The sequence below is a fragment of the Atractosteus spatula genome, chromosome 1 (genome assembly GCF_055471065.1).
Source record: "Atractosteus spatula isolate fAtrSpa1 chromosome 1, fAtrSpa1.hap1, whole genome shotgun sequence".
Lineage (NCBI taxonomy): Eukaryota > Metazoa > Chordata > Actinopteri > Semionotiformes > Lepisosteidae > Atractosteus > Atractosteus spatula.
In genome coordinates this window covers 48382130-48396272 of record NC_142706.1, presented here as the reverse complement: position 1 = coordinate 48396272, position 14143 = coordinate 48382130, and the positions used below count along the sequence as shown (strand labels likewise).

At 35.4% G+C, this 14143-nt stretch overlaps 1 protein-coding gene across 1 annotated transcript in view; it reads left to right on the top strand.

Annotated features, from left to right (window-relative positions):
* Positions 1 to 14143, top strand: part of col25a1 (collagen type XXV alpha 1 chain) — a 104287-nt gene that overhangs the window by 78485 nt on the left and 11659 nt on the right. The window contains exons 16-24 of the mRNA XM_088920780.1: positions 4049 to 4093; positions 4831 to 4875; positions 7227 to 7304; positions 10280 to 10324; positions 10977 to 11021; positions 11123 to 11203; positions 11778 to 11840; positions 12962 to 13012; positions 13816 to 13842. Coding sequence (XP_088776906.1) covers positions 4049 to 4093; positions 4831 to 4875; positions 7227 to 7304; positions 10280 to 10324; positions 10977 to 11021; positions 11123 to 11203; positions 11778 to 11840; positions 12962 to 13012; positions 13816 to 13842 — 480 coding nt within the window. The remainder of the gene's footprint in view (positions 1 to 4048; positions 4094 to 4830; positions 4876 to 7226; positions 7305 to 10279; positions 10325 to 10976; positions 11022 to 11122; positions 11204 to 11777; positions 11841 to 12961; positions 13013 to 13815; positions 13843 to 14143) is intronic.

The following is a 14143-nucleotide window of genomic DNA, read 5'->3' as shown; positions in this document are numbered from 1 at the left end:
ATAATACTCTGGGATTGGGGATCTATTAAGTTCTACTTCCCTGTGTTTCCTTAGGCCATTTTTATGTTTTACTATACTTTATAATACCATTCCGATGGGTACTGTTTGTGTTTTACCTCTTGGTTCAAAATCACAAAGGCAAAGATTTTTTGGCTGATCACATTGCCTCAACATTCAACACATTGACACAGATAACTTCCTGATATGATTTTGCACCATTCCAGTTACCTTAACTCTATATGAGAATTAGAAAAGCTGGATGACTGAAGTGCAATCTGGGATTATTCTTTTTCTTCCCCTATAAATCTAGCACACCAAATAAGCCATTTTAAACTTGCACATAGCACATACTGTAACACCTGTATATCTAACACCATTCCAGCAGTTCCAGATGAAGATTGTTCCTGACCCTCTACTGGATGTTGTACCCACCTGCACATGTTTTGCCAGTGTACTGTAATGCAGCATGTTTTGGTGTCTGTGACTACTGTAATTTAACATTTAAAATGTGACTGCTGCAAATGTGCCACTGAGCCCTCAATTGTTCTTTCTTAATGATGACTCCACCATTACTCTAAATCGTCAGGCATGACATCTTTTGTTTGCAGTTTTAAGTGCAGTCAAAACACTATCTTTCAAGGCTTGGGAGAGACTGAGATATCTTTTAACCACATGGGTTTGCATTCATTTACAGTCATTGTTCTCATGAAAAGAGGTACAGCTCTACAGTATTGGATTTTACTAGTTCAAAAGCTGTGACCAATTATTGTGTGTCCCCGTTTTTACTTAAAATTTGTCATTATTTAAAAAAATAATAATCTGATTTTGGAATGATTTCTTCATTGCCTCTAATACTTGCATTTTTTACAAGGTATAATTTTGAACTGAAATTCTGAACACATGTGTCAACCAGACTTTACAGTATCTCAATGATGTCTCAGTCTGATAGTTATTTTTTGAACCACATGCAGAAACCTGTCTTCCTAGTTTATGGTCTGGATTCCCATGTTTTACATCCTTCCTTCTTGACTTCCAAAATTATGCACTCTTTGAACCTCATCAAATCTCAGCAGTTCCCATCAGCAGATTCCAACAATTACCAAATATAGGAACCAGAAATGTAACAGCTACCCAGAGGTACAGTATAAAATCATGTTATGGATTCAAGACTTGTCTAGTCTATACGGACTGTCCATCATTTCTTCACCAACATTAAAGGAGAAGGATCTACAAACCTACCAAAACCCTCCACAAGAAACGTTCTGATGACCTCTCTATTATATGCTTAAACAATGCTTTTATGCAACAACCACAATCCTTTGATTACAGCCTACTCTGAAATATGTTATCATATTCTTCTTCTAAATGTCTTTGATGTATAGATAACTTGTAAATTACGTAATTTACTTGTACTATGAATATTTGATACATGGCTCATTATAAATGCTTCCTATGAAAAAACAACATATAAACCAACCTGTTTAGGTCATTTAGGAAGAATTTTGTGCCTCTCCCTGCTACTGACATCTTTAGCCTGGAATCTTGACTTTTAACGGTTTCCTTTCTCCTGTTTTACTAATTCTATCTACTGTGTGCCTTCAAATAAGTATGACTGCCGGACCCATACTTAACAAACAACATACTACATGCAGCATACAGTTTTTAAATTATTTTAGAAGCAAAAATTTGAAAAAAAACAAAATACTGTTTCTTGCAATTGTGCCAGACATGAGTGTGGCCCATTTGTCAGCTTAATTGTAATACTAAACTTTTACAGGGGAATAACAGTAGTATTGCCAAGTGAAGGCAATGGACTAATTACCATAGGTGAAAGTTAATCTTTATTAATATATTTCTTCATATTGTAACGCTTACGGCCGTCAGGTACTGTGTAAGAGCCGGCGTACCAGAGCAGGTGACGTCACCGCCCTTCCCTATGATAGCAGGACTACAGCTACTGGGCTGGATAGAGATCTCTCTTTAGCTCACGGTGCTGGGTCGCTGCAGAGAGACGCGGAAGTCCCGGGTTCGAGCCTCAGTCGGGATGGGGCCGACCAGATGCGGCAAGGGCGCCCGCCGGAGCCCCCGTTGCGTTACATTGGTGTCAGAAGCGGGGTGGGATAGCCCTTCGCCGGGGACGGCGATTTAAGCGGGGGAGAGTGTAACGCTTACGGCCGTCAGGTACTGTGTAAGAGCCGGCGTACCAGAGCAGGTGACGTCACCGCCCTTCCCTATGATAGCAGGACTACAGCTACTGGGCTGGATAGAGATCTCTCTTTAGCTCACGGTGCTGGGTCGCTGCAGAGAGACGCGGAAGTCCCGGGTTCGAGCCACCTATACTTTGGGCCGACCAGATGCGGCAAGGGCGCCCGCCTGAGCCCCCGTTGCGTTACAATATGTAAGAGAACAAATGGTAAGCATTTAGATCATTCTTTAGCTCTGAACAAATGTGTTTGCAAATGGAGATTTTGAAGACCTTCATATAACACCTCGTACTGTAGGACCTCCATATAACTCATATACAGGATACTCTGTATATATTACATACTGTAGTAATGTAGTAACTCCCAAAAGGCAAGTTCTTAATTCTTAATTTGTGAGCTTTGATATTATAAAAGTAGCGTTCAGAGGACTATTGCTTTATTTCTCTTATTATAAATACATTTCAATTTTAGTCTATTTAGTCTATACTAAAAAGTATATTATTATTATTATTATTATTGTGTTGTTGTTGTTGTCTTCACAATTATTTTAAAGGTATATTGCAACATCCCTTTAGTATACTGTTAGAGCACAATTTTCAACACTGAAAATATTATGCAAATTGGAAAGAAGTTTGAAAAGATTGTGCTATATTAATTTAGTATGGCAGTGGACTGAATTTACCAAGTTCTTTTAATTTCTGTAAAAGGACTGAAATGAGAACAAAATAGGCAAAAGGTGAAGATGATATATGTTATTGATGAAGCAGAAGTTAAAATACAGTAATATTTACATGAACCATTTAGCTTTGCTTCAAGTAGCCAAAATGAAATACAATTTGCTAGCACTTAGCATATGGGATATGATTCATTAGCTTTACTTTAAGTGCATAGAGTTGACTAGCTCTTCTATTACAGTATCCCAGGAACTGACGATGTACATTTTTAAACATTATAATAAAATAACATCCATAAATGTAAAACATCCACTAGGTATGGGAAAGGGGGCACAATAATAGTAATATTATTTTGCGTGTGTCACCCTTTTACCTTTAAATTCCTTCATAGCAGGCACTTCATGACACCTAAATGTAATACGTCAGCAGCAGAACTTTCTACCTGGCATGAATTTCCTCCCACTGCACAGTCAGTGCTCCCTTTTCCACTCTACTGTCTCACACACTCACTCGCAGAGAGAACAGCTGTCCCATTAATAAAAACAGGAGGGTGTATTTACCGAAGGTACCTGCAAAAAATGTACTTCTAATTAAAATGAAAGCTCAGGAGCTAAGCCCAGCAGGGAAGCAACTCGTGAGTAACAAACTGCCAGCAACTGCAACGAAAAATCTGTTAAGAAAAAGTAACTGAAAACATTAAGGGCATTAGGGTCATGACAATCAATCTGAGCACAATTAAATACTTCCAGTTCCTTTTAATTAGGGGCTGTTTGTATTGGAAATAGTTTAAACATACTAATATGTTCTCATTAGTCACATATTGTCATTACCCTGCCTGCTTTAAAGGCCCTTTAACTGTCACTAACTGCTACGTTTGACACCTAGACTCTGCCACAGAATCCTGCGAACATCGGAAGTCCTGTTTTAAAACAGAATTGAATGCACACATTTGTAACTCAGTTCAGTTTAAATATAGTGTTCATGTACATTCTTTCAGATAGACTAATTCACATGTTTTACATGCACACTTCCACGGTAGATTTAGATCTGTTATGTTTGTATGGATTGTGCATGTCTGTTTTGAGGGGGTGAATGGCTCTTGTAGATCTTATCTCCCATTCTCTTCTTTTCCCTGTGTCCTTCTGTTACCTCTCTTCTGCTCGCTGCCAGGGAGGGCAAGGTGAGGCCGGACCCCAAGGCCTCAAAGGGTCAAAGGTCAGTGTCTACAACTGAGATTTCTCTTAGACTGAGAGAAACTTTGGGTCTTCAACTGTTTATTCAAATATCTTTAGTGATACCAAAGTAACTGTAATAAATCATTAGTCTTAGATTATGGCAAAGGTTAAATTGACACCAGGTTTCAAGCTAAAAAATACTTTTCTCTGAGACTTCTGTTGCCCAGAAAGTGTAGTATTTGAATACGTTTTACGTTTCATAATGTATTTTATGTATCATAATGTTAAAATTACCTTGTCTAAATGTGTATTTTTAGATCAAAGTATATGTTCATCATTTTATAGAATTTCTCATCTTCTTTTATACAATATGATACTCCCTGAGAAGATGAACACAGTCTCTGAGATGAGGAAATAATTGTTGCTCCATTAAAGTCAAAATAAAGCTTTCTTAATGTTTCTTGTATGGGACACTGTTTAAAGTGTGTACGGTTGTCTCAGGGATCACTCAAAAATCTATGTTGTAATTTAGTTCTGTCCATTTTTGGCTTTTTAACAAGGATGTGCTGCACTTCTGTTAGTTTGCAGTAATTTGTAAACTGCATATTTTGCAGTTTTTGGTAAGACTAAATATTGAAATAAAGGTTAATCATCTAATAGAACAGATGATATATATTTATTTCTCAAGGAGTCATAAGAAGAGGTGCAGTACTTTGCAGAACTGCAGTTTTTTTCAGTTTTACAGGCTTAATCTGACTTTTTTCCATTTTGTTTTAGGGTGATCCTGGTGAAAAGGGGGAGTCTGGGTCCATGGGGCCACGGGTGAGTAGATCAGTACATGTGGCCAATTGCTCTTCTCCTCAGACCTCTGTGCCCCTTGATCTCCTCACCTCTGCTTTACATTACTGCCTTTTGCCGTTCATCTCTTTACATGACGTCAGCTGCTGGCATGCCACCAGAAGGCAGTATAAAAGTTTAATGTTTTTTTAAAAGAGTCTGTCACAGAAATGGATTCAGTTACATGATGAGTGGTGAAATACTGTCATATTGGCATATGAAGAACTGTGTAACAAAATGTACATTTTTATGGTGAATAAATTATTAACCTTTTTTTAAAAATATGCAGCTCATCAGTTTTTGGTGATTAAGATGAGCTGCTACCAGAATAGGATTGTTAGTTTCTGTCACTGGCCTGTGGAGGGCAGCATTGCATTTAGTAAGAGTCACTACAGTAGATTTATAAGAAAAGAACATCAAGGCATTTCCCATACTGCTATGGTATGCACAGAGATTTTTCAATTTCTACTTTCTTGCTTTTGTTCTTCATTGTCTCTGTGCACCTTACAGTCAAAAATAATGAAGCTTCTCTACTAAAGTGACAGTTGTCTTCCATCTATTCCCATACTTCCTAACTAGAGAAATAGTTAGAAGAAGTTTAGTTCTTCTTCCAAATCAGGGTTCAGGGGGAGCCGAAGCCTATCCCTAAAAATATTGTTCCATATGTCTTGGTTTCTTTGTGTGCTCTCTGATCCTGTTATTAACTTCCTTTTTCACTTACTGGTTTTACAGCTTATTAGTTGTGTCAGTCTGAGCTACAACCTTTAGTTGATAAGGGAATATCAGTGTTTCTACATAAGTTGCACATTTGAAAAATTGCACATTGCTTTACCCTTTGTTTAGTAAAAATTCTCTTAAAATGACAGTTTTGAGGATGTTGTGTATCTGGATTATACTTAGACTGGAGCTTTTCTCAAAATCATTGAAAACTAAAGTCCAAAATAGTGAATAAGAAATAAAGGCCATAGGATCTAAAAACAAACAAAATTCTGTTTAAAGTTTTAGATATATACTCACAACTTTGACATTCTTAAAGATCAAATAGGATCCTTAATAAACTTGTCAGTTACTGATTTCTGTTACTTTATACTTCATATGTCAAAAAATGTAAAGCTTTAAAAAAATTTTTTCACTGAAAGAAAGTACAAAACCTTTTTTGATGAAAAGGGTGCTTACTATATGTTAAATGTGGTAGCAACCTGAAAACTAAGCTATAACATGCTGATGTTCATGTCTGCATTTGTTTAGTCAGCAAATAGTGTATGTGCTTTGTGAAGCAGCACTGATTCTCTTGCATAACAAATGTGTAAAGTCCCTTTAGATAAAGTACAGTTATCTAGATTGCACAGGATAGGCATGTAGTGAAGTGTGGAACATAGAAATCCATTTTGCACAAAAAGGAATTTGGCTTAACTGATTAAACCATTAAAATGCCTGCATCAAACAGGTAAATCCAGGTTTGGATTTGAGCCATGATGTCTTTGTAGTCAACACATTCTTTTTTTAAAGAAATTTGGTTACATGTTAGTCTCACTCCAGTGGAATCCTTTGTTGTATCTTAAATCGTTTGTTTGCTTGTTAAATAAATTTAAACCTTTCAGGATTAAGTGTGGTATTGTGTTGTGGTACATATTTTTACATCATACAGTTATTATTTACACTTACATTGATATTTCTTCCCACTATGAAGAAAAGGTTTTCCAAATTCAGTTGCAAAAAGTACTACAATAGTTCACAGCTGCCTTTAAGATATCTTTGGGAATGTGTTTTAAACAATCTTTCATCATGGAAACAGATTGGAAGCAAATCCCAGGCATCATTGTTATTATCAAACCAGCTGAGCTGCGCATTTTATTTTGTGCAGGTAAAGTACAGGAAAAGTATTTAAAAAGCCATGGTCAATCCATCCATCCATTTTCTAACCACTTTATGTAATACAGCCAAATCACGTATTAAATACTGCAGTAGAGTCTATTCTAGCAAGCAATGGGCACATTTGAATTATGTGACTGAATTGTGTGTATTATTTTGAATATCTTATGTGTTACATATTTGCTATATATCACACCTTTGGTATTTAAAATATATGTTTTTGAAACGACCATTTGTACTTTACATGGTAATAATTACATACATATGCTACATGATTATAACAGCAGAGTGAATTAACAGTCTCTTTTGGATTGATAATAGTACAAACAAAGGAAAATATGTAAAAAACCTTTGCACAAAATGGAACAAGGAAATTAAAGCAATCATAAATATATCTTTTCCCTCCTCTTTAATTATAAAGTGTAATATGAACATAATGACACATTTTAAATCACACTGTACAGGGTCCACCTGGACAGAAGGGAGACCAAGGAGCCACAGAGATCATTGACTATAATGGAAACATCCAGGAAGCCCTACAGGTGGGAATTATCTTTATAATGGAGTTCAGACACAAATTTGAAATTTTCTTGTTCCTTTCCATAGTTTAAGAGGCAAAATGCTAATTATGCTTGGATTAAAACAATTCTAGTTCTACAGAACGTATTTCTAGTTCTACGGTTGGTATTATTTCCATGGGCAACTGCTCTCACAATAAAGAGATTCTGTATTAACCTACCGTGTGTCAGTTAAGCATTGCTGTCATCAGGCTGAAGGAACATGTTTCATTTGTATAAAATTTGAAGATGAGGTTTTTTTTGCTATTTTACTGTTTAAAATAATGAGTTTGTTGGTGCACATACTATAATTCCTATTTTAAAAAGTAATAAACAATTACTATTTCTTCAAATATAAGACAAAAATAATGATTTTATGTATGTACAATGCTGCAGTATTAATGTTAAGTAGTTGTGAAGGTTACATTTTAATTTTCTTTTTTAGTCTCACAGCAAGATTGTGGTGATCAAACTATTTAGATCAAGAAAACTACTAATTAAATAAACGGGTCATTGTATCACAGATGAATATCATGTATGTGTATGAATGTTATAGTGAGAATGTGATACCAGGAATTTAATGAAAACTCCTAAATATTTACATACCAACAAAATCCCAGGTTAAATATTTAGGGATTTCATAAAATTTCATTTTCTTAAAGTAACATGTATAAGTTATCAAGTATACAGTATGTACAGTATGTGTATATAGAGTATATACACACATAGCTTAAGCAGTTATCTTTGGTTGAAAGAGATTACTACAATATATGTCGTTGAATTTTTTTTACAAATACTGTATGTTGAAAAAATATTTCCCATTGTACCCTGAAATTTGTTTCTTTCATACTCATTTATTTTCCTTACACCAGTAATACAGCAGGGTCTTGTGTTTCTACAAGTATTTCATAGTGGGTAAATGCCTGATGGCTCATGGGACAAGTCAGTCCATCAGTGTAACTTGAGTTATACCCAAAAGGCATGCGTGAAACCAGAAGAGGCTACACTGATGTTTTTTCACACACATTGGCATTGTGCCTTTATACAGTATAGGTGACCTTCACCAATTAATATACAATGAACAAACACAACATAAACGGCAAGATACATTTCAGTTTCAGTGTAGTCCCCCACACTGCAAAGCCTTCAACACATTCAGGAGAGTCTTTTTGTCATTGGTTTGTTGTTTTTAATAAGAGTTCTAACCAATATGTTTTCATTGCTTTGTTTTTCTATGTTACATCTACCTAAACAATAGTATAAAATATACCTCCGTTATCAGTTTTTTAAATAAAAATTATTATATTATTTCTCAAATGAGGATTGCTTTTTTGTAGTCTCTGTGTCGATAGGCATGGGTATTTCTTTATTACCAGAGAGATTAAAATTGCATGTTTTTCTTTAAATGTTTTAAAAGGCTTAGAAAGAAAGATTAGCTAAATAAAGCTTTCTTTAAACACTGTAAACTGTATATAGAACATGTGTACAGTATATGTGTTTACAAGCCTTCTACCAGTATTCAGAGAGCATGCACAGAAACACAGGTTTCTACAGTATAAGAGCAGGGCCTTTATCATGACCTTGACATTGTGCAAACTGCCTTTGACTCACTGTCTCATTTTGATATTATGCCCAAGGAAGCATCTGCTCCTGAGTCTTGGAGGCTCTTTATTAATATTTTTGTCTCTGTAATACAGTTGTTCCTATTTTTTTCTTATTTTCATATTTGTTTACATTTTTCATTCTCTTACCGACTGTTTACAATCTGGTTTGACTTTATCACATTACCATATCAATTTATTTCATTCACAATTAACAGCACATCCATTATCGTCACTAGCCGAGAACCACATGTGGTTGCTAATTAGCTTTTTTTATTTTCGACTTATTTATGGCTGTAGTGTGGAGTAGTGATTATGACTCTGGACTCTAGAATACAGCATTGCAGGTTCAAATTCTAAGTGGAGTACTGCTATTGTACCCTTAAACATTGCAGTTTACTCACCTCGCTCCTTTTTCAAGTTTGCTTTACTCAGCTAACCCTGCTCTACAAATGGGTACTCTCCATCATTGTAAATGATAACTTTTTCTCGATTAACGTACCAGGTTAGATAAAGGATTAAAAAACAAGTTTTTTGTTGACTGTAGGCTGTGTATACTGTGTGTACTGTGTACCTCTTCTACTGAAATGTGAAATCACTGTTTGTGTCAAAATCTGTAAGACATGTTCACAATTTTATACTGTTGCCTGTTTGTTTCCTCTTCTTTAAGTGAAATCAACAATTTACCTTAACTTCCTTTATGTAGACTTTATGAAAATATAAATGTGTTATGACATGTTTTCATAGAAAATGTAAGATCTTTGTTCAAGCTTCATATGATCCTATTTTAAAATAAATAAAGATACTGTAACAGATATCTGCTGACATTCAGACCTATTGTTGCAGAGCTAGTAATCTTATCTTTTGCTCCTTTGTTTTGCCAACAGAGGATTACCACTATAACTGTCACGGTAACAGACATGAATTGTGCTTATTTTATGCTTGATGTATTTTTGTACAGCATGGTACCTAGCGTGTTCATACTGTGTTTAAGGACAAAGTTACTAACAAGTTTCTGCTGTGATGCATACTAGGCAGAAGGACATTAATCAAACATTTGAGGGCTGAACATTGACGTCAGTTCTGTTGTGACATGAAAAGTAACGAAGCAAGCAATTGAATTAAACCACATGACAAAGACAAAATACTAGCTAATGTGAGAATCTAGTTCAGTCCTGAAATGGATATTCATGTTTGTGATTACAGGTTCATTGTTGTTGTTCAAATTTTTTTGTCAATATCCCCTTCCACTGACCTTTTCATAAGTGGTCATACTGTACAGTATGTGTACTTCTAACATGAAAAATTGCAGTCTTTGTGACAAAACTGCAAAAACTTTATTTTTGCTTGTAAACCTAGGGTCCCCCAGGACCTCCCGGACCAGTAGGACCACAGGGAATAAAGGTAACCAGACCATCATTTTTGCCTAAGACACTGATTAATAATAAAGCTACACTAAACTGGAACTCAGGTCTTCCGACGGTCGAAATGGGGAGGAAAGGGGTGATTTTATACAGCTTCAAATGATTGTACTTTATGTTCATAGGCTTCTATTAGTTTATAATTGCTATATTTTCACCAAATCACTGCATGATCTACTCATGCAGAATGACCTGTAGATCTGGAATTTAACTGGAAACATATGTGGTCTGCATTTTTGCAGATATTGCTGAAATAATAAAGAGAAAAAGTTAAAGAACCAAACAAAAGAGTTGTCAAGTTCCCCAAAACACAAACATGTCAAAAACATCTCTTACTTTAAGTAAGCAATTTTAGATTCATAAGGTGTTCTAATCAGATACAAAATATCATCTACCCTCTTACCGTCTGTAAAATGCCTTACCTCACCCAGATGAATGTCTATAATCTTGATATATATATTAATAAGATATTTTGTTTAATAAATGAAGAACAAATATGCAATTCAAGTCTGGTTCACACCTACAGTATAAATGTATTCTTCAAACAAAATATGGTTTACTTTTGGACTTGGATAGATAGTCTAGAAGTACCATGTTCACTTGTGTTGATTTTGACCCAGTTGTCTTGGTTACAGGGAGAGCCAGGATCCACAGGTCTGCCTGGACTGGATGGTGAGAAAGTACGTTACAAAATTATTTAAAATAATCATAAAAATATTCTTTGTGTTGTGATTAGGAGAGCAAAATGTTTTAATTCAGTTGCTTTATTGTATGTTTCCAGGGCCCTAAAGGTTCAAAAGGAGACATGGGCATTCCTGGGATATCTGGAGAGAAAGGAGCCATGGGTCTGCCTGGCCTACCTGTAAGATTACTTTTATTCTTATCAACAATGTTCGTCATCAAAGTGAGGTCTTTGCAGTAATGGCATACTGTATAGTATGTACACCACCAAGTGTTTTGTGGAAAGGAAGAAAAATGTGTTTCTCTTTTTGTGTATGTTAATGTGTTTAAAACAATGGTTAATAGTGGTATTTTTCTAGACCTCACGTGGATATGAGTAGTTCTGTCAGGATTTATCATATTTACAGTAGTTTTACTTCTCACTTTATTTTGGCTCTATTATTTCTGTTACTTCAGTACTAAATTGTACAGTGTTGATTCCATTATTTTGGTTATATATTCATACAAGAAGTGGTACAGTACGTGAGGAATAATGTGTATTCATGTGAAAACTGCATTGAGAATTCTGAAACAAATGCTATACATGCTTATCTGAAGAACATTTAAGGCTTCCAGACATGTTATTGTGATGATCAGTGTGATTTAAGCTACAGCACCATAACATAGTGATGATCTACCTGTGGGCAAAGAATTGAATTGGCATACATGCTGAACATACAGCTCACACATGCTCATAAACTGTTCGTGTTTCCTAGGGTGTTAATGGGCTGAAAGGAGAAAAGGGAGATTCTGGTTTGCCAGGTCCTCAGGGACCTTCAGTAAGTACGCCTAGGATTTGCTTCCCCAGTTATCTTTCCCTTTCATCTTTAACCGTGTTCTAATGTCGTAGTTCGGATTTCCTCACCTCTTCACCTCTTCAGAAACAACCTCCTCCATTTCTGCAGATGTCTCCCAAAAATGGTTTTACTGAAGAAGACTGGTCATGTTGAACTTGCAGCGGATAAAAACTTATTAGGCATAGCCGATCTGTTTCAATTTGTATCTTTGGTAATTTTTTTTTAAATTATGTCCTTTTGTGTTCACCTTTCATGTGGGGATGTTCTTTCTTTTTTTTGTTCTAGCTTCTTTTAACTTAGCAAAACGTCCTGTCAAGATGTCTCATCATGTATTGTAACTAAAGTTCTCCCCAAAACAGGTCTTGGATGCAACACTGAACATTTAAGTTGAGCTTTTCATGTCATTGTGCACAGGCTTTCAGCCCCAAATCTAAAAATTAATCATAACAAAGACATTTTAGATTGGATGTTTCATTTCTTTCCATTGACACTGTTAGCACTGTAAAGCTCATATTTCTGGAACTACCCATTTTGAGAATGAGACAAAAAAGAACTAAGCTCTTAGGATGTGAGATTGTACAAGACATTCTTAAGTAATTCTCCCCCACTCCACCTCACCTCATTTTTTGCTTTTTTCACACAATGACAATGTTTCTTGGTTAGCTGTTAGTAGTTTGGGTGGGTAGCTGCGTCAGCATGCGTAGGCTGCAAAGGAACAAGTAATAGGTTTATTCCATGCTGAAAACAGAAGAAAGAAAACACAAAATTTCACCTGTGGAGCCTTCTTCGGGTGTAGGAAAAATAACATAGGGTGTAGGAAAGATAGATGTTTTTCTTTCTTCTCTTTTCAGCATGGAATAAACCTATTACTTTTAGCTGTTATTAGTACACTATGTTGACCAATGACTTTTGCAAACCAGTAACATGAGATTTGTGATGCATCTTGAGATGAATGTTGAGTTTTCTGAAAACTTCTACATTGTAGGTGATAAAACAATAAAGAAAGAATAACTTTTAATAACTTCAGAATTAAAAGTAATAAACTTGATATATAAAAATTTATATTTAAGATATGTTTTATAAGGTATATTTTTTTCACGTAGATTATAGGTCCTCCAGGAGCTCCTGGCCCACATGGTCCTCCAGGCCCAATGGTGAGTGTTTGACTAAATAAGATGTATTTTTATAGCAACTGACCTTAGTAAGAGCTATGTAAAAGTAATATGACAAAAATACCATGACACAAGGGCAATACACTTCCTTTAACATGTTGCCATGGTAAACTCTCAGTGAGAGGCACACCTCACAATCCACATGCCACAGCACTGTGTAACCTGTTCTATCTACTGAACATTTAGAAGAAGACAGTTTTGAACAACACAGAAACTCTGTCTCTGTAAAACTGTTTTTATTCAGGTTTTCCTGGTGTTATAAATGTTGAACTATACATGACCATCTAGGACACTGGAGGCTATACTGCATTACATTACATTGAGAAAATTTTATTTGATAACCCTTCTTGTTGAAAGAAATCAAGGATTCCCTGGCTAGCCTAATCATAAAGCAACTCAGATTAAGAGAATCATATGGAACTTTGTGGCATCTCGTATAGAGTGAACAAGGAAGCAATTTGTCCCAATTACTAACATATGCACTGAAAATTCTAATTGACAACAACAACACGGCCAAGAGGCTTATTCCAATTTGACAGTAACTTTCGATGCCCATTTTGATAGTTCTTTTAAATATTCAATGGCTGTCTTCCAGGATAGTTGGCATTTCCATGATAAACTCCTTCCCTTACACAAAGGTGGTTATGAAGTTTTTCTACTTTAAAACATCCTACCTCCACTGTCTATGTTTGTGTAAAACTTAGATTATTGGGGATCATTGAATCACTTTTATACAGGAGGAAATGATCTATGTTTATTTGAATCTTTATGATGCCTATTTGCAGGGACCCCATGGCTTTCCTGGACCTAAGGTAAATCTGACAGTTTTGCAATTGTTGGAGTTTTATTAGTTGTGTTTAATGTTTTTATTAATTAATGCTTTTATTAATTAAGCATGTTGGTGTGCTCACGGTTCATTGTCAAATTAATAGAAATGGTATTTTAGGCTTTCAGAAAAAAATAATAGAAGTTTTGCTTTAACATTGTAAGTAAATTTACTGCTTACACAATTGTTTTGTGCTAAACCTTTTGGATAACTGTTAAATGTACCAATTTAACCATTTTAAATTAATCTGCTGCATCTTCCAGTGTGTTTGAAGAAAGTCTCTGAAC